Source organism: Paramacrobiotus metropolitanus, unplaced genomic scaffold (assembly GCF_019649055.1).
Source record: "Paramacrobiotus metropolitanus isolate TYO unplaced genomic scaffold, Prichtersi_v1.0 Parri_scaffold0000019, whole genome shotgun sequence".
Lineage (NCBI taxonomy): Eukaryota > Metazoa > Tardigrada > Eutardigrada > Parachela > Macrobiotidae > Paramacrobiotus > Paramacrobiotus metropolitanus.
The window spans coordinates 29,810-50,363 of NW_026570239.1; the positions used below are offsets into that span (position 1 = coordinate 29,810).

At 43.0% G+C, this 20,554-nt stretch overlaps 3 protein-coding genes across 3 annotated transcripts; 2 read left to right on the forward strand and 1 right to left on the reverse strand.

Annotated features, from left to right (window-relative positions):
* The first annotated feature begins 5,524 nt into the window (after positions 1-5,524).
* LOC129586111 (apomucin-like) lies at positions 5,525-6,115 on the forward strand. The gene has a single exon (XM_055479117.1). The coding sequence runs from the start codon at positions 5,525-5,527 to the stop codon at positions 6,113-6,115; it is 591 nt and encodes a 196-aa protein (XP_055335092.1).
* Positions 6,116-6,653: 538 nt separating this feature from the next.
* On the reverse strand, positions 6,654-9,146 carry LOC129586052 (splicing factor 3B subunit 4-like). The gene is made up of 4 exons (XM_055479037.1): positions 8,857-9,146; positions 8,567-8,712; positions 8,078-8,206; positions 6,654-7,322 (listed from the first exon to the last, which is right to left on the reverse strand). The coding sequence occupies exons 1-4, from the start codon at positions 8,972-8,974 to the stop codon at positions 6,810-6,812; spliced, it is 906 nt and encodes a 301-aa protein (XP_055335012.1). The 5' UTR covers positions 8,975-9,146; the 3' UTR covers positions 6,654-6,809.
* A 223-nt stretch (positions 9,147-9,369) lies between these two features.
* Positions 9,370-19,341, forward strand: LOC129586011 (ATP-dependent RNA helicase DHX8-like). The gene is made up of 10 exons (XM_055478989.1): positions 9,370-9,774; positions 10,049-10,299; positions 11,064-11,411; positions 11,970-12,446; positions 13,056-13,714; positions 14,330-14,651; positions 15,250-15,607; positions 16,393-16,772; positions 17,844-18,248; positions 18,848-19,341. The coding sequence occupies exons 1-10, from the start codon at positions 9,681-9,683 to the stop codon at positions 19,121-19,123; spliced, it is 3,570 nt and encodes a 1,189-aa protein (XP_055334964.1). The 5' UTR covers positions 9,370-9,680; the 3' UTR covers positions 19,124-19,341.
* Positions 19,342-20,554: the final 1,213 nt, after the last annotated feature.

Sequence of the window (20,554 nt, forward strand, 5' to 3'; positions counted from 1 at the left end):
AACAAGGTGGTTGGTAGTCGCAAAGTTTTAGAAAATCTTCTTTGACAACGTTCAATGACACGTATAGACCTGCTTGAAGGAAGCATTCATGACGAAGCAACTGTAATCGAGAACCGAGAGGACAAGTGATTCGTAAAGGCGTATACGAGCACCGTAGTCGGTGTGGCGAAAAACGTGGTTAATGTAGCTGATTCTTTTGTTACATTTTTCTGCCAGATTTTCACTATTGATTTTAAAATTTAATTTCCGGTCAATGAATATTCCCAGATGTTTCACATGATCGCATTGGGGTACAAGGACTTTCTTGATGTTATACTGATAAGGGAAACTGGACGATCGCGTTTTCGAGAAATGGACATGGGCGGACTTTGTAGCCTTTAAAACAAGCTGTTTGTCGCTGAGCCATTCACCAAGATACGTCAAGTCTTCCTGCAACAATTGACTGTCTGATGCATTATTAACTGGACGAAACACAACAATATCATCCGCAAAAACGAAAGCGGCGCTTTTGTTTTTCAGCGCACGGATGAGAAAATTGAGAACACAAATAAACAACAAAGGCCCTAAAACAGAACCTTGAGGCACACCGCTGTATACAGGTAGGGAAGGTGAAATTTCGTTCTCAACTGTGACACATTGTGATCGGTTTTTTAAATAATCAGAAATTAGGTGCACGATTTGGCTTGGAAGATTCATCTGAATTAACGCATCGATGATTGATTCATGAGAAAGTGTATCAAAAGCTTTTGAACAGTCCAAAAAAACGGCGTCAACAGCAAAGCCATTAGTAATAAAATCATTTACTAATTTTACAAAAATAAAAAGCTGTAGTTCAGTTGACCTTTTGTGCCGGTAAGCGAACTGGTGATCGCGCAGAATATTGTTTTTATTCAAATAATCACGAATTAACTGATCGAGACAACGTTCAAAAATTTTCGATACAGGATTCAGCATTGAGACCGGTCGGTAACTACCAGGAAGTCTATGATCTGCACTGACTTTTGGTACCGGAGTTATAAAAGAATGCTTCCACGTTGCTGGGAATACGCCTTCATTAAGAGCGGCATCGAAAACCAGTTTTAGCGGTTTGGTTATGGACAGCGCTGCGATCTTCAAAAGTTTATTAGTGATTTCAAATTTACCGCTCGACGTAGTAACAGAAATTTTAGCAAGTTGTTCAAAAATTAATTGTTCAGAAATTTCCCAGGTCTCCTCGTTCTTACAGAGCAGATTAATGTCGGTACCAGTACAATGAACATTACACACAGATTGGGACTCTTGATACGCTGTATTAAGTACTTGCGCTTTCTCACGATCTGTTACGACTGACGTACCGTCGGCCACTTTGAGTGGTGGCATGCCGATACGATCGTTCAATGATTTCATAAACCGCCAAAACTTCGATGGATTATTACGGAAAGCTGTGGATACATTCGAAAGTTTATGTTTTCTAAACTTTCGCACGAGCGCGACACACCTTCTTGAAACGTTCTTCCATTTCATTTTAAGATCAGCTTTGTTGGTCTGCCGATACAGGCGAAAAGCACGATCCCGAGAATTAACTGCTTTTTTTATATTTTTAGGGTATTTTTCTGCACATTTACCGAGTTTCACATTTTCATAAACGAAAAAAGTTTTTGCTGTTTAAAGAAAAACTTTCTCAAATTTATCGGCTTGCCGGGTTGCGTTCAAGCAGCACATCTGATTTGCCCAGTTTACAGCATTTAACGCACCAAGAAACTGGTCGATCTTGCTGCTTTCAATTTTCCACCGTTGGACTGTCCGAAATTTTCTACGGTATTTCTTTGATTTTAATGAAAATTCAAAACCAATATGATCATTGTTTGAAGTAGGCGGGCTGACTGGCGATGCTGTTTCGCAAAGCGAATTTGCGCTTAATAGACAAAGATCAAGACAGTTAGGACCTCTAGTGGGAAAATCAATTATCTGTGTCAGTCCAAATTCATTAACAGCGCTTATTAGCTTGCGGCTAGCAATCTGTTTTGCAGTTTTATTTGACCAGTTTATATCAGGCCGATTAAAATCACCCATGATTATGCATTTTGTTAACATGTGAGAAGAGAAATTAGAACGCAGGTGCTTAATTAGGGCAGGGACAGCAAACTTGCTTTTGTCTGGCGGAGCGTAGAAGGCAATAAAAATCCGATCAAGAGACAGAGACTCTATACAAAGAATTTCAAGCGAAGGAGTTTCCAGCTCTGGTCTGGGAATCGAACGCAACGTATTACGAATTACAATAGCCACGCCACCACGACCATCGGTTCTAGCTTTCCGGAATACATTGAAATTATCTGGGTCGACAAAATCGGAATCAGTCATAAATGGCCTGTCGTATGTCTCCGTAAGAACGGTCACATCACTGACTGAGGAGAATAATTTTACTTCTTCGCTTTTGTTTTTCACGCTTCTTACGTTGCAGCATCGGACACGGATGTTTTCAATAAGAGCCGGATGTATCGGCTGTGGAACAGATACAGTAGGATGGGCAGTACAGTTCGACGAGTTATTATTTAAACAATTCGCTTTTCCACTTGAATTAATTTTCAAAATTTCGGTGTTATTTATCGGTTTTTTGGAACATTTTGGTTGTAAAAATACCGCGACTTTTTGAAAACAGTGCAATAAGGGCGATCATATGCCGAGTGGTAGTTAGCCTCCGAGTAAACATTGCTGTCACTGCAAAGCGGGCACACAAACAAAAACTCCTCATTTTCCGTACAGTCTGTAGACAAGTGGGCTTTGGCACAGTAAGCACAGCGAGGTGGTTTATCACATTTCGTCGAGGTGTGACCATAGGTGCAACACGTAGAACACTGCGGTATGTATACGTGATCTTCTACGGGACAACGTGACCACTGAATCATGAGAAACTGTTGGTCAGTCAGGATATTGCGAACATCCTGGCTGACTTCCAAGACAATTGCACACGTCGAAACTTCCTCACGCCGGCTGGTCAGGCGTGTGACAAATTTAATGCCTGCGTTGGGTGGGAGAATATTTTTAGCCCGTATTTCGTTCAAAAGGTCATCGTTAGACAGTGTTTTTGGGACTCGGCGAACAATTACTCTTGACATTTTGGGTTTGGTTGAGACCACGTCATAACCCAACGCTTCTGCATGATCTTTTAAGATGGACTTACCATTTTCAGCGCTGTCGGCATTTCGAAATCCGACATGTCGCCCTCTACCACTGCACCAAATCCTGAAAAGGATGCATCGGTGCAGACAGTGATAACTGTCCGAGGTGTACCCAGCGGGCACGGGCAGAGACCGTTAAAGTCGGCTGCAAATTTGTTCCACCACGACAGCTCGAAGCGTAAGAGTGTGTCTTGATGATAGAGAAACGTGTTTCTCTGCCATTTTCTCTTTTTTGGCTCGCGCTCACCCAGATTAATCATACACGATGGAAGATTTACAATTGTCATCGTAGTAGCCGCCATGCAGACGCCAGTGATATTTGCGGTGGATTAAGTACTTATGCATATCAGTTTGTTCAAAATAATTAAACAATGCTAGAAAATGGCTTTTCCTGGATTGATAGGCCGGTTAACTAATATGGCACCGATCGTTATCTTGCGGGTCGATATGGCGGTGGAGAAAGATTCGTCTTCCTGCTTCACTTACGGTCTGCAGTACTATCGATTAAACAGGTACACTGTGACAAATACAGTACGAGTACTATGGTGCCGGCCTTTACAATCCAGGAAACGCCGATCGCTTGCCTCGTTTTCCGATTATTTTGATCAAACTAGGTGATATATTTACTCAATACACCACAAATATTACTGGCATTTGGCGGCGTGTATGATTACTGTGGGTGAACGCGAGCCATGCAGGGAAAACGGCAGAAAAACGCTCCCCTCTAATAGCACACCTGTCATCTAGCAAACACCGAACTGCCCGGATGATTATCGGACAGTGAGAAGACAGCTTCCGACATGGCGCGCAAATGGCAAGATACAAAACTAACACATTTTCTTCTTAATCTTCATTGAACTGTACATTTATCTGCGTGCAAGTTTGGCACCGGCAGAAGACTGGACAAAATTCATCATGTTTGGAAGATATTCGCACAACTACAGTACAGAACAATGTCCTATACGAATAAGTACAAACTGAACCTGCAGACCAGATTGCCAAGCACTTAATATTAATAATAATATAATATTGATACATAAAATAATTATGGATTTATACGACGCTAGTATAGTAAGGCATTTGACTTTTTAACAGCCCATAGCGCCAGTTTCTTTAAGACCACTTACTTAGCTAACGAACGCCAATAAGAAACTACATATTTATATGGAGCAGCGCGCAAACAGGTGGTACTGTACAATGTACGACAAAAAGAGGTTGAACCGATCAGTCGGTCCGCGGTTCAAAATAACCTCGCAACGACACGCCACCACTAAAACTTGGACGCTTACTCACTACTTTCGTGCGCTCGCGCTCCGTGAATATCAAAGTGCAGCTATACTAGTTGCATATCAAAAGGTGTAGAAAAAAATTTTAAACTTTTTGATACTAAACCTGTGGCTGTTTATGGCGAAAAACACAAATTCTAGCCATTTTGCTTTCTCGTAGGCACAGCATAGGATCTGTGCGCATAACCGTTTGGCTTGCAATCAATGCTTAAGTCTATGGAAAAGCAAAATGGCTAGGGTTTGTGTTTTCGCCATAAACAGCCACAGGTTTAGTATCAAAAGTTTAAAATTTTCATACCTTTGATATGCAACTAGTATAGCTGCACTGATATTCACGCGCGAGCGCACGAAAGTAGTGAGTAAGCGTCCAAGTTTTAGTGGTGGCGTGTCGTTGCGAGGTTATTTTGAACCGCGGACCGACTGATCGGTTCAACCTCTTTTTGTCGTACATTGTACATACTACTTTTGTAGTAGTGACTGTGACGACGCTGCATAATTTTTTGATACTAAACGATTAATTATAGATGAAAGGTGTACCGAGTTGTACATACTCCGTATGTGCATACATTGATTTATCTGTCCTGTACTACATCCATTATAACGGCGGTCAGTCAGAAATCACAAGTTCAAAAGCACTGCAACCGGATCGATCAACCGGTCATCACGTGCTCTCTGTTTACCATCGTCTGGGAGCTACTGGGCTATCGGCGTTTCACCCGGCCCTGGCGGCGAAGCGTGACAAAAAATGCCCAAACAGCAACGACTGTATCAGCATCCAGCAACAACTGCAAAATGCCGGATGTCAAACGTCAAGTATTATCACGTGTCAGGGAATGCCGCAACGTGAGGGAAGACGGTATAAAATGTGCCGATTACGCCAATTGCCCTCATCTACAACACTTGAACAATTTGCCCGTTTGCTGAATTCCTTAACAAATTGATTGTTTTCCGTGCATAATGGATATTCCTACTAAGTCAACTTCTGCACGGTCTATATAAGAAAACAGCTGCCGGCAACATTTCGGCGAATTTTTTAGTTGTTCTCAAAAAGTTGTCGGGCTAATTAACTGGATTAAAAAAATGGTTAGCCGTGTGCAGATCATTGTCGCATTGGGCTTAATGGCCCTGAACATATCGGCCGCCCGCAGTGTCTCCACGTCCCGTTCGCCCGGTGCGCCGACGACCGGAAGTGGCACGTGGATGACCACCACGGGTGACTTCATGATCACCGGATCCGGAAGTCCCGTTTCCGTCACCGGAAGTGCTGGCGCCTCCGGCTCTTCCAGCAAACCCATGTCGACCACCGGAGGTTATGAATTTACCACCGGAAGCGGTGATGCCGTCTGGACTACCGACAAGCCCATGTCGACCACTAAAGGTCATGGATCTACCACCGGAAACCCTGGAGCCTCCAGCACGACCACCGCGAAAGCATCCACCACCAAAGGTCATGGGGCCATTGCAGCTGCCACGGGCGGTGTCACTACCGATGGTCCCGTGTCGGTTACCGGTGGCGGGATGACCACTGGAGGGCCGGGTAACACCCACACATCCGGAGCGGGTAACACCCATACCGGCGGCAGCGGCGCCCCGTCGTCCACCACCCACGCCAGCGGCTTAGCCTTTAAAGCCGCTTTTCAACCGTTGGAGCCCATGGCATCCCATTTCTGAAGCTAGAGAAGTAGCTGCTGATATTCTTCATGCCCGTGATACGATGTTAATCTTTAGTTAATTCTTGGTACACTTTTATAGCGATTCATGTTGACCATTGTTGGGTAGTAATGGGTACTGCGAGGTTGCTCCGCGCAAAAATAGTTATAATGAAATAAATTGATCTGCCTTTGCTGACATATGAAATTACAATAATTTATTTTAGGTTTTGCTAACGTGCTCGAGAAATATTTGAAAAAATGGTTAAACGGTACTTATCGGTAAACCGTATAGTGTATACCCTAGGTTGTGGAAAATAAATAAAATTAATTTATATTGGCTTCACCTGAATGATGGAATCAATTGCTCCATCACATGTTAAAAAAATGCAATGGTTTTGCTGTGGAAGAAAAATAATATTCATAATGACAAGTATATTTTGGAACTGCGAACGTTTTGGTGCGAGCGAATTACGGCCCAAAATAAAGCAAAAATGAACTCGATGAAAATAAATGCAACGTATAAAACGTAATAATACTGTTATTAATTTTATGGAATTTCCCGATAATGTTTCTAATACATAATTAACCAGATAAATACAATGCAAATTATCCATCAAAAATGCAGATTAAGTCGCACAACAACAACAAAAAGGAAAATAAAAGCAGCGGCGAATCGCATAAAAAAACACAGAAAAATCAAAAGAAAAAATCGCTCACTGCGTGGCGGTCGGGGGTGGCGGGGGGATAAACGCCCCGGGAGGGGGCGGCGGCGGCGGGAACATCATCCCCGGTCCGGGCTGCATGCCGGCGGGCGGGGGCGGCGGCATGCCCATGGGGAAGCCGTAGAAGGGCATGGGCATCATCCCGGGCGGCATCATCTGCGCGGCGGCGTTGGCGAAGGTGTTGTAGGCCACCTGGGGAGTCATGGGGGGCGGGGCCACCGCCGTCACCGTCCCGCTGCCACCGCCGCCGTTGGGGGCGTCGGCGAAGAGCTGATGCGGGCGGTCGGCCTGCGCGATGGGGTTCTGGGCGGCCAGGAGGCGCTCGGCGGCCGAGCCGTGGCGTTCGCCCTTGGAGTCCTTCTTGAAGGCGTAGGAGACGGAGATGGCGCGGTTGCACAGGTACTGCGTGTTCATGGCCTCGATGGCCGCGTCCGACGCCTCGAAGCTCGCGAAGTTGACGAAGGCGTAGCCCTTGCTGTTGCCCGTCTCCGGGTCGCGCATAATCTACAGGAAAAATAATAGTATTATTTAATTAAATATCAGAAATAATGGAAATAAATTATGTTTATCAGTAATCTTCAATTAAATTAAAAACAATTTAGTTTTATCCGTAATAGAATTTAATCAAATTAGAAATAAAATGAAATAATTTATATTTATTAATCATATTTGATTAAATAAAAATAACAGAAATAAGAAAAGAGGTTGATGAAATGTGCAACCGTCTGTAGATGTGGAATTATGCTGGAAATTCCTGCATCTGTTCAACAGTTCATTAATTAGTACTTTTGGAAGCGGGTATCGGGAAAGAAACCATGCTCCGGTCGGTTTCCCTTCTCTTGCTTCCCAAATTATACAAAGAAAAATTTCAGGGGAACAAATATTTTAGAAAATTAATGTGTAATATACTCCTTAGTCCTGACTTCGAACTAAATGTAAGTCTTAACAGAAGATGAATAACAAATTAATAACGAAACAGTGAAAAGTGGAAGTTACCAATATTTTGTCATTCTAGTTTACTGAAAAGGCAGAGAACAACCAAAACTAATTATGTGCACACGCCCAATTTCGGTTGGTGTTTTCCTTGCAGATACGTTCAAAAAAGTTTTTTTTAAAAAACTGAATTAACAGGTAAAAAACGATCAAGAAAAAAATGATTAAAATTCAGGGAAGAAGGACACAAGAAGTATCATACAGCGAAGCAGAAATTCACAGCAAAATGACAAGAAAATTAGGAAATAAATTTTGTGCGCACGTACCTTGGGAGTTTGTAATATCATGCCGAAAGCGCTGAACGTGTCGTACAGCAGCTTCTCATCCACCTCCGGATCCAGATTCCCGATGAAAATATTCGCCCCAATATCGAGATTCTTCTGATGCGCTGCTGCCTGCATAAACCAAAAGGTTTCTTCAGTTTTCGGCGATTTCCAAATTTTCTGTGATTTTCCTTACAGAAATTATTGAGATGATACAATAAATAAAAATTATGAAAAATGCAACAAAAATCATCCAAGAAAAATAAAAATTCTAACGAAACATGGATTTGAGGAAATATTTAGGAAAAATATTTACTTTTGAAAATACTGATTTGAGGAAAATATTTATTTTTATTTCTGATAAACACAAAAATAATTTGTGACAAACAATAATATATTTGTGAAATATATTCAAGAATAACAAATATGAAATATTTATAATGTATGATAAATATTTGGCCTTAAAAAACGGGGGTTATCTGAACAGCGTACCTTGTTGACACGAATGGGTTTCCCATACAATTTTATCATATTCATCACTTTCATGGCATAATCCGCGTCCTCCTCACTCATAAACTCCACGAACCCGTAGCCCTGATGGGTTAACGTGATGCGGTCCTTGGGCATGTGCACGTTCACTGCAATCATACCAAATTCAGTTTAAAAACACTAAAACGGGTTCCTTAGGGTTATCCATCTGCTTTTGGTTTCTTAGGTTTCGCGTTGGCAATTCGCGCTACGAATGCGGGAGAACTGTAAAGAAAGCAGGGCGATAAAATTACCCACGGGTCCGGCCTGCAGGAAGAGCTCCCACAGGATGGATTCGTTGACTTTCTCATCCAGACCGCCGCAGTAGATTGTGGCGTCCTGGTTGCGCTCCTGAATCGGATCGATGGCCATCGTCAGTGGCGCACAACGGCGTTTGCGTAGAACGAATTAACACTAGTCTCTCCACAAATGCGGTATATGGTTTCGCATACAATCCGCAACAGCCTGATACAGTTAAAAGTCAAATTCAGAACAGAAAACAGCTGAAAAGTGGAAAGCTCGAAAAATAAACCAGCAGTGCGTTTTGATCGATCAAAAATTCAAAATGCAAACGAAAAAACACATTTCCGGCAGTATCACACCAATTCCAGAACAAATATCCCCAATGGAAATCCAGCAGAAGTGCTATTGCTGTCGCACTGCCTAAACCACCAATTCCATTAGTGCAATGGTAGTGGAGTCTTTGGGTGTGCGTTGATTGTGCGTCATGCGAAGTCGCGGATACTCAATGCTGTCAAGTTGTCAACATTAAAAATCCAGTTTAAAATTTTAGTGGGATTTTAAACTGCCTTTCCACTTTTTCTTCTCATAATTTTTTTGGCTGATCGATTAGTGGAATCCTAAGAGAGGTTTAAGCGCAACATGTAATACCTGTTGGGCAGCAGGCGACATGGAGAAACGATATAATGCTGGCAGAAACTTCCTGCGCGATGATTGAAACACTATCGCAGCTTCCAATTTCCAGTTATTCAATCGGGATAGCCTGATAAGTACCTCTTCTGTACGAGTGTTTGTGAATCTTTGATTATCTATGATTTGACTCAAAGTGTGCGCCACGATGGAGGACATTGCGAAGCTGGAATATCTGTCGCTGGTGTCGAAAGTCTGCACGGAGATGGAGAACCATCTCGGCTTCAGCGACAAGGATCTCGGTACGGAAAAATGAAAATATAATTCCTGTGTTCGAATTTTGCAGAAGATTAATAACAGTTTACGTATATCGTAAAATTTTTATAAGTTACATGAAAAATTCCTTCAGAATCGTATCTTATTTAAAAAGGATTAATATTTTTAATAAAATTGTTCACTTGTATGGTTTTATTTGTTTTTTAAAAGTTAAAAAAATTAATAACTTGGACTTTTCGATAATCAGCCAATTTTTATAGCATACAAAAGATTGTCATTTAGTGTGGGTGTCTTGTGCAGCGGAATTCGTGATCCACTTATCGGAGGGGAACGACACGTTCGACGCGTTCAAGAAAGCGCTGCTGTCGAACAGCGCCGAGTTCTCGGACGCGCTGATCGCCAGTCTGCTGCGGCTGATTCAACACATGCGCCCGCGCAAGGACAAGGGGGCCGCGGAGGCCGGTCTGAAGGAGCTGGACACGGTTATCCGCAAGGAGAAGACCAAAACCGCCTTCCCCGGACTCAGCATCCCCAATGATCCCACCGTCAGGGTAAGGAACTGTTTTTTTGCTGGTGTAATGAGAAATTGCCGAATTATTTGTCACCGATTTCACTGGAATTTTTTACCGACGGCGAACTGTGGGAAATTTATTAATGCCCAATGGTTGAAAATTCGAAATTAATATCAGTAATACAAACTATCAAAGTGTTATTAAACTTGATATTAAACTATTAAAGTGATACAGTGTAACTGGAAATATTTTCTTGAATTTTTCAGGAGGCTTATTAATTATGATAATAATTTCAAAATAAATAAATCGCGATAAAGCACAATCAGTTGTTTTCTGGAAATGTGTTCTACAGGTTTCCGTAAAATTGATATCATAATTGATTGGATATTGGTATGTTTTGCTGAAACGTAAAATCGCGTTAATCAGCTGTTTGTTGGTGAAAAAGATTGGATGATCTTTCTTACTTTGTCGTCATCATACTTTTTGGTTGCATTTTTTGTCGCCATTTCAAGTGAGATTCTGCTGATATTTTGTACGTGTTTTTTTCAACTGTTTATGTAATATATTCCGGTTTACTTTCGCATTTCTGTTCTACTCTGCTCTTTCCGGTCGTCTCGGATCGCACTAGTTTTGCACTTTTGTTTTCATTCCCGTTTTTCTTACGGTTATTATGTATATATTTTACGATAAGTACTTGTTCATTCAGGAAATTATTTGTTAAGTAATTTTATTTAAAATCTTGTCCTGATCGTAGATAGAAATAATTATTTACACATTATTTAAATTATCCTGTTTTTCGGCAGACGATGTTGGATGAGGATGTCAAGCCGGAATTGAAAGCCAAAATTGAAGACGTGAAGGTGGCGCTGGACGCCCTGGCGCAGTTGGAGGCCCTGGAGCAGAAGAATATCAAGCGCGAAGAACGCAGTCCCACTCCGGAGCGCCGCCGCGAGCGCCACCACCGGGAGGATGACGGGCGCCGGCAACGGCGGGAAGACGATGACCGCCGCCGCCGCTCCCCCACCCCCGAGCGGCGAGACCGCGACCGGGAGCGCCGACGCGACCGTAGCCGCGAACGGGACCACCGCGATGATGGGCGACACCGGCGGTCGCGCTTTGAGGAGCTGCCCTCCGAACCGGAAGTGGGAGCGGTAAGCCTCTATGCTGACAACATTTTATTTGTTTGATTTATAATTTTGCGTTTGCCTTTTGCTTTTTCTTATCGCTGCCTATTTTATTTATTAATGATTTTCTTTTATTTTGTTTCTAAAAATATTTTCTGTATTGTTTTTGATTCATATTTTGGGAATAATTTATTGAACAGTTTCTTCGATCTTCCTTTTTCTTATTAATTTATTTTGGTATACGTTTTTTTTACAGATTTTTTTCATTTTTTATCGTTTATATAACTGATTTCGTCGACACTCCTTTTCTTTAATAGTTTTGTATTTACATTTTACTTTAGCTCTTGTTTTTGTACTTATACTTTTAGAATGAAATATTTTCGAAAATTTGAAATGCTTTATAGATTTGTAGTAAAGCTTCTTATTTTTAAAAAAAATATGACTATTTAATTAAAATAAATTAGTCATCGGTGAGTGGATAATTCATCACTTTACCGTTGTTTATTCGTTTTCACTAGCGGTTTGCGATGTGAAATATTTTCAACAATTTTTGTTTTTCTGCGGCGTCATTTAATGTTTTTGCAGATTTACGACGGCCAGATCACGCGCATCATGCAGTACGGGTGTTTCGTGCAGATCAAGGGCCTCCGGCGCAATCTGGAGGGCCTGGTGCACATCAGCGAACTGCGCCGCGAAGGCCGCGTCAACGACGTCAGCGAGGTGGTCAAGCAGGGCCAGAAAGTGCGCGTCAAGGTCAAATCTTTCACGCCCAACCCCGTGGAACCGAATAAATCCAAGACCTCCTTGAGCATGAAGGACGTGGACCAGGAGACCGGGGAGGACCTGAATCCGACCCGCAATCTGCCGGTGAAGACGGCGCAACCGGCCGCGCCCCTGCGCAATCCCGACCGCCCCGTGGCGGTGCTGGAGCTGGACCGGCCGACGGATCCCGACGCCACGAAGCGCGCGGTGAAACGCCTGTCGTCGCCGGAACGCTGGGAGTTGAAGCAGTTAATGGCCGCCGGGTGTATGGATAAACGCGAACTGCCCAACTTCGACGAGGTAAAGCAAGTGAATAAAATCGCAATTTAGAAAACTCAGTTGAGTTTTATGAGGAATTTAAGATTGTGCGAATTCCCACCGACTTTGAATGCAAAAAGTGGAAATTTGAAAGCGCTTTTAAGGTTTTGAGGAAATTTGTTTTCGTGTTCAGTTTTCTGTCTGACTGCTCGGCGTTTCGCTATCGTGTTTAGCGTTTTATTAATAGTATTTCATGTTGCTATTCATTTATTTTTTTGCGTTCGTTTTCTAATCAGGCGTATTTTTTTCTGATTTGTTCCGTTTAGTTGCCTATATTATTCTCCATTTATTTTAAATGCTGCCGTTTTTCGTAATAATTTACAGAGGTACTAACAGTGAAATTACCGATGATAAAAATAAGCAGAAAAATGCGAAGCAATCTGGTAATTTTTTTCACATTTTTCAATCGGTTTTGTTTACAGTGTGGACAAAAAATTTGTGTAATCTGTTTATACTTTGTAGTTAAAATACTGTTAAATGTAATCGTATTATTGTTTTCTGAGGCAGTTTAAATTCATTTCAAATTTATTTTAAATTTGTCTTCGGGAAACGGGTTACAATTAATTGACATTTAACGCTTTTTTTTATCAGGATACGGGCGTGCTGCCGAACGAACCGGAAGACGACGAGGACATCGAGATCGAGATCGTCGAAGACGAACCAGCCTTCCTGCGCGGTTACGGCCGCGCCACCCTGGACATGGACCCGGTGAAGATCGTCAAGAACCCCGACGGCTCCCTGGCGCAGGCCGCCATGATGCAGGGCGCCCTGGCCAAGGAGCGCCGCGAGGTCAAGCAGGCCGCCCGCGCCGAGGACGCCGGCGCCAAGCCCCCGCCGCGCCCCTTCGGCGACCCCGTGCCCGGCTCCAGCGCCGACGACGAGGTGGTGGACGCGGCGTACAACAACCGCATCCAGGGCGGGGATCTGCCCGAGTGGAAGAAGTACATCACGGGCGGGGGGAAGGCGTCCTACGGGAAGAAGACGAGTATGTCGATTATGGAGCAGCGACAGTCGCTGCCGATTTATAAGCTGCGGGATGAGCTGGTGAAGGCCGTGACGGAGAACCAGATCCTGGTGGTCATCGGGGAGACGGGCAGCGGGAAGACCACGCAGATTACGCAGTATCTGGCCGAGGCGGGGTTCACGGCAAGGGGGAAGATTGGGTGTACGCAGCCAAGGCGCGTGGCCGCCATGTCGGTGGCCAAAAGAGTGGCGGAGGAGTTTGGGTGCCGGTTGGGACAGGAGGTCGGGTAGGTGCTGGTATTCCAGTATTATAAAGTTCCAATTTAATAACATTTAGAAATAATATGAAAATTTAATAATTTTATTTTACATTTTTCTATCCAGTTTACGCAGCTCTAGTTTTTACCGTGTGTATCAAAACCACATAATAAGTGTACTTTTATTTTTGGATGCTGCTGGATTAACCTGTTGCGTATTTCCACCTGTTGCATTGTTCGCCGTTTAACAGTATACTTGTAATTGAAATTCGATAAACACATGAATAAGCTTTTTTTCGCACGGCTTTCCGTGCAGTTTCTGAATTTTTTTTGCATGTATTGGTTACGTACATGTGCTTCTTTGATGATTGTGTTTTGAAGTTATTTTGTATTTTGTTTATTATTGCGCTGTCTTTTTGGGGCAGAATAATTACTGTAAAAGTCATCTGAGGATTTTCTGCAGCAGTTGTTTTCGATGCATTTAATTGTAAATTCCATCATTATGTCTTTTGTATGATTTGGAATTTCTTTTCCAGTCTGATAATTTTGTTTAAAATATTTCCGGCTATTGTAGAACGTTTGGGTAGTGCATCTTCCATTGGATTTTAATTTAAATTGTTGTAAAAGTTCCGGGTTGATTTACAGGTACACGATCCGTTTCGAGGACTGCACGACGAACGAGACGGTGATCAAGTACATGACGGACGGTATGCTCCTCCGTGAGTGCCTGATCGATCCGGACCTAACCGGCTACCACGTGATCATGCTGGACGAGGCCCATGAGCGCACCATCCACACCGACGTGATGTTCGGCATGTTAAAAGCGGCTGTCAAGAAGCGCCCCACTCTCAAGTGCATCGTCACGTCGGCCACGCTGGACGCCGTCAAGTTCAGCGAGTACTTCTTCAACGCCCCCATCTTCACCATCCCCGGCCGCACCTTCCCCGTGGAGATCCTCTACACCAAAGTAGGCTGAAAATTCCAATCGTATTGTAATTTGCAATTTTATTCTATTTTCAAAATATTATTTCCCAGTCAGACTTTCGTAACGCGTAGTGCTGTTGGTCTGATAGCGAGAAAATTAATCGTTTTCTCTGGTAATAAATTCAGTTAAAATGCGCTTTTTAAGCAACCACAATATGTTGAAAACAGTCAGCCTTAAGCGAAATATCCATTTCTTATTATCGGACAAACAGTTTGTTTTGTTTGAATTATTTCCCAATTGAACGGGGTTTTTTGTCCGTGAAACGGTCTGAAATGGGAAAACAACTGTTAATTAATTCACTTAAATGTACTTTTTGATTTAATGTATCTTTAATTTGACTATCATGAAAATTAATTCAAAGAGAGAGAAAATAAAAACTGTTTGAAAAGGCACTTGAAGGCGGCAAATATGGCTGCAGGAAATGTGCGTTATCGGCTTCAATTTCCATAAATACCGGTATCTATAGCAGACAGCCGGAAACCGAGCAGTATTTCGCCAAAACGTATTTCCTAAATTTTATTTCCCAGCAGCGTTTCATTGCCAATCATGTTACTAACCAGCCAAAACTATGAATTTGCAGGAACCGGAAACGGATTATCTGGACGCGGCGCTGATCACGGTGATGCAGATCCACCTCACCGAGCCCCCGGGGGATGTGCTGGTGTTCCTAACCGGGCAGGAAGAGATCGACACGGCCTGCGAGATTTTATATGAGCGGATGAAGACGATGGGTGCGGAAGTGCCGGAACTGATCATCCTGCCGGTGTACAGCGCCCTGCCCAGCGAGATGCAGACGCGCATCTTCGACCCGGCCCCGCCCGGCTCCCGCAAGGTGGTCATCGCCACCAACATCGCCGAGACCAGCCTGACCATCGACGGCATTTATTATGTGGTCGATCCCGGATTTGTTAAGCAGAAAGTCTACAATTCCAAAACAGGTACGTGCGCGGGGGAATTTGTTTTGATGACGCTAAAATATAGTGTATTTTGTGTGGGAATTTTTGTGTTCTATTTTGATTTTATTTCGCTGTTTTGTAATTTTATTCCGATTTTTTTAGATTCTGATTATTAGTTTATCCTTGTATGACGACAGTAAGGGATGTAATTTCGCCTTAAGTTGTTTTTAGTCTTATACATATTCGGTGCGGGAATACTAGTAATGGTATTTCGATTTTTTTTATGATGATCATTGATCATCATGGTTTTTGTGCAGGAATCCGTTTTTCTCTGTATTGCTTTTTAACCACGAGCAACCACGGATAACCTACTCGTAGTTTGCGGCAATTTGCTGAATTTTATTGCTTTGTTTTAATTGGATTCTCTATGCCATTTTACGGTGCACGACATTTTCCATTCATCGTTTTACATAGAAAATAATGAAATTATTTAACGGATTTGGTTTGTAAAGCATAAAAACATTCCATTGCAAATACGTTTTTCAGCTGTTACTGTGGTAGTGCACGCAGATTTGCGTCGAAAAACGTAGTACATTGACTGCGGGTGCTTCACTAATCAAGGTGGTATGCATCGCTGTAATGTGCCAATCGAACTTGAATGTGATTCCAGATTTAATATTTTTACAGTTATGTTAGTGGTGTCAGAAAATTTCCGTGCTGGAGAAGTGTTTTGAAGCGTCGTATTTTACGATATAAATTTTAAAAAAAATTGAAACAAAATTCAACAAATAAATAAAATTCAGTACGAAAACGACTAATGGTTGCAGGTATGGACGCGCTGGTGGTGACGCCCATCTCGCAGGCGCAGGCCAAACAGCGCGCCGGACGGGCCGGGCGTACCGGTCCCGGAAAGTGCTACCGACTGTACACGGAGCGCGCCTACCGCGACGAAATGCTGCCGACCCCCGTGCCGGAGATCCAGCGGACGAATCTGGCCGGGACGGTGCTGAATCTGAAGGCCATGGGCATCAACGACCTCCTGAACTTCGACTTCATGGACGCCCCGCCCATCGAGTGCATGGTCATGGCGCTGGAGCTGCTGCACTCGCTGTCGGCGCTGGACGACGAGGGACTGCTGACCAAGCTGGGACGGAGGATGGCCGAGTTCCCGCTGGAGCCCAATCTGGCCAAGATGCTCATTATGTCGGTACGTACGTCGACAAAAACATCCGTCCATACAATAATAAGATTTTCAGTTGGAAATTTTGTATAAAAATTATTGTAAGTAATTGTAAGGATGCCGTTGTCGTTGTGGAGGTTGGTTGATTGATTTGCTGAGCCTGCTTTTCTGTTCCGGTAATTATTTTGAAATTGTGTTGTTTCAAAGGAAAGTAATGTTTGTGGTTTGCGATTTTTTCCATGACTTTTTTATACGAGTTTCCATGGTTTTCTTCCATGAAATTTTTATAGTATTTTTCCATGCCTTTCTTAGTAAGTAATCGTATTTGCATGGTTTTTCATTTTTCCTAATTAGTTTGCTTTTTTACTGATGAATTTCCCGGTTAATGCTTTGTACTTGCTGTTTTATTTTATTTCTTGTTCCGGTCTCTTTTCATTTCTTTGATGTTTAAGCTCATGTGATTTTCTGTCGCGTTTCCTTTAATAATGTTATCTTTATTTTAAATTTTTGTTCGGTGTTTGTGTTTTCCGGAGCGGACTGACACCAGTTGGCAGTCGGTTAAACTAGAATAATTTTCAAAGACCAGTCTTTGTACACTATTTAGTTTACGGCTTGTTTTCGTCCGGTCTATGGAAAGTCTGTAACCAAAATGTTACACGATTCTGATTCGCACATTTTAGGGGGGTGGTTTAGCACAGCACAAGCATCAAAGGAAGATACTGTAAGGGACTATCTATAAACTACGTTCCCGAAAATTCGTTCTGTGCGTAGTTTGTGTATGGTCCCTAACTATACCGTTAATTACAAATTTATTGTACACGAATAATACGTCATTTGCACAGTGAGTCCGCGACGGAATGTTTTCGCTGACTGCGAAGCAGACAAGAAAACGCCACTTCGTGTTTTTTTTTATATTTTGTCTCCTTCTTGTAGTTTTTCTTTTTTTCTGCTCACTGTGCGACGTTGTTATTTTACAGTTACTGTTTCTTTTATTTTTCTCTTGTCTTTGGTCTGCTAATGAGCCGGTTGGTGTCTTTTTTGGTAAATTTGTTTGTAATAATGATAAAATACCAACAATCTTGACCATTGCATTTGCAGGTGCAACTGGGATGCTCGGAGGAGATGCTGACCGTGGTGTCCATGTTGAACGTGCAGAACGTCTTCTACCGACCGAAAGAGAAGCAGGCCGTGGCCGACCAGAAGAAGGCCAAGTTCAACCAGCCCGAGGGCGACCACCTGACGCTGCTGGCGGTGTACAACGCCTGGAAGAAGCACAGCTGCAGTCCCGGCTGGTGCTTCGAGAACTTTGTGCAGCTGCGCACGCTGAAGCGGGCGGAGGACGTGCGCAAGCAGCTGCTGGGCATCATGGACCGCCACCAGCTGGACGTCGTCAGCTGCGGCAAGAATGCGGCGCGGGTGCAGAAAGCCATCTGCAGCGGCTTCTTCCGCAATGCGGCCAAGAAGGATCCGCAGGAGGGATACCGCACGCTCATTGACAGCCAGGTAAGGCGGACGAAATTCCGCGAATTCTTATGTACAGTTTTTATCCGTTATATTGTATGTTTATTTGTTATTCCTGACTTGTTTTCTGTGACAAAATTCTTTGAATCTCTGTAAAAATTTTCTTCATTTTAACTGAGATTTGCATTTATTTTATGTATTCTTCTGGAATATTTTGGTAGTTTTGTACGGCAGCATTCTTTGGTTTCGATTCCTCATTGTGGTTTTTCTTAATATAAATGCGTGTTTTCTTTATGATTTTTGGATTTTTTAGCAGCGAGATTTGTTAAAATCGTAGTCAGTTTTTCCTTCATATTAATTGAGATTTATACGTAATATTGTATTTGTTATTCTTGCCTATTTTTGTAGTTTTGCACGACAACATTTTTTGATTCGATTCCTCATCACAAGTTTTTCTTGATACATATACTGAGTGTTTTCTGTATTGTTCTTGAATTTTTTTCGCTAGAAGATTCTTTCGGTTCTGAATCAAATTTTCAGTTGACTGAACATTTTTTAATCGACAACCGCAGGGAATCTAAATCGTAGAGGTGATACAAACTGGGGAGAAGCGTTCGCTAATGCTGGTTGTGTCTCGGTAGGTGGTGTACATCCATCCCTCGTCCTCCCTGTTCAACCACCAGCCCGAGTGGGTAGTATACCACGAAGTAGTCCACACCACCAAGGAGTACATGCGCGAAGTGACGGCCGTGGATCCCAAGTGGCTCGTGGAGTTCGCGCCGGCCTTCTTCAAGTTCGCCGACGCCACCAAGCTGAGCAAGGCTAAGCGCCAGCAGAAGATCGAGCCGCTCTACAACAAGTACGACGACCCCAACTCCTGGCGCATCTCCAAGGCCAAACGCCTCCGCCGCAACTAGACCCCATCGGTCGGCTGTTGTTTTCTGATTCGGCGGAATATCATTCGGGATTTTCCATGTGTATAGTGTAAACGTTTTCCTAATCTATTTTGTTTTGACTGACAGTGCTAGTGGAATGTGGTGAATAGTCTGAAAACCGAAAAACATACAGATACAGTGTAGGACTGCAAAAAAAACGAAAATTCGGGCCGCTTTCCCAAAATCCGTTAAAAATCGAAGAACGCGTGCGTTGTCCGCGCAGTACTGCATCATAACCGGAAACATACAGTACTACTTGCAGTGTACAATCATCCAAAGACAAAAGGGTCACCCATACATTTTTTTTGTAGTCTGCTGTTCGAAAATCTAATAAACATCGAAGAACTACAACGTTTTCCGTGCATAGCTGCATGATTATTTTTATTTTTGTCGCACCGAGAAGATGCTTTTTGTACAGCGTACAGTACATTCAAAAGGTCACCCATACATTTTTTTTGTAGCGGTGAAATTAAGGGTGACGATGCAGTTAGCACCAAATTCGCCACCATGCAGGACCTCCGCTTTCACGCATTCTCAAACAGTTTTTGCATGTTGTACCGTATTACATCTTGTAAAAAAGTGAACTACTGTAGATGCATGCGTTGGGGGGAGAATAAATTATTCTGCGCGCATGTTTAGAGAGTTTTGCATGGAACAAGATCCCAAAAGTTTCTACGCAAGCAGGTAAACGAAAGGGCATTATGTTGCCCATGTTTACCGGGCGGAGGTGATGCTATTTTTTTCTAAATTAAGATAGATGTCAAAACGTTTAGAACTGTTTGAGAATTTGTGGAAAAAGAATCCCCTGTACGTACACGTGCATGGCGGCATGTAACGCATCGCCTTTTTTAAATAATGACGGAAATGACCCGGTACACGGTGCCAGATTCGTGTACATGCACGGGCCGATCCAGCTTTCGATATCGTGCTCTCCTGCAAACTCTTTTACGCTTTGTTTCCGCATAATATTCTATAGCAAAATGATTTGAATACCTTGGCGTGGAAGCCGTTTGTGCAGTATAATAGAAACGATCCTAATTATGTGCATTAATTATCTCAATTATCTGAAAAATTCGAAGAAGATTGGTTCGTGGTTTTATAAGGAGGCTTTCGGTACACGTTCGCTCCCCAACCGGATGCTGCGCGCCCCGACGGTTTTCAACTTTTCACGCCAACGTACAGATCTTCAAAAATCATTTGACCTTAGAATGTCATAAAACAATGCAAGAAAGTGTTAAGAACGAAACGAACTACGGTTCTCGTGCATTTTACTGATGTACACGAATTTAATACCATGTACAGACAGGTATAGTTTATAGGTACGCATTGAGCAGGGCCGCTTTCCTTATACCAGTGATGTCCCGTTTTTTTCACGGGCTCGGTAAATCACGGGAATTTCCCGCACCCCGCACC

Excerpts from the sequence above, each read along its gene's own strand:
- LOC129586111 (XM_055479117.1), top strand. The coding sequence starts at position 5,525 with ATGGTTAGCCGTGTGCAGATCATTGTCGCATTGGGCTTAATGGCCCTG.
- LOC129586052 (XM_055479037.1), bottom strand. The coding sequence starts at position 8,974 with ATGGCCATCGATCCGATTCAGGAGCGCAACCAGGACGCCACAATCTAC. Across the intron at positions 8,713-8,856 it reads CCTGCAGGCCGGACCCGTGG|TGAACGTGCACATGCCCAAG; the intron begins GTAATTTTATCG and ends GTATGATTGCAG. Across the intron at positions 8,207-8,566 it reads AACCCATTCGTGTCAACAAG|GCAGCAGCGCATCAGAAGAA; the intron begins GTACGCTGTTCA and ends TGGTTTATGCAG.
- LOC129586011 (XM_055478989.1), top strand. The coding sequence starts at position 9,681 with ATGGAGGACATTGCGAAGCTGGAATATCTGTCGCTGGTGTCGAAAGTC. Across the intron at positions 9,775-10,048 it reads CTTCAGCGACAAGGATCTCG|CGGAATTCGTGATCCACTTA; the intron begins GTACGGAAAAAT and ends TGTCTTGTGCAG. Across the intron at positions 15,608-16,392 it reads AGTCTACAATTCCAAAACAG|GTATGGACGCGCTGGTGGTG; the intron begins GTACGTGCGCGG and ends TAATGGTTGCAG.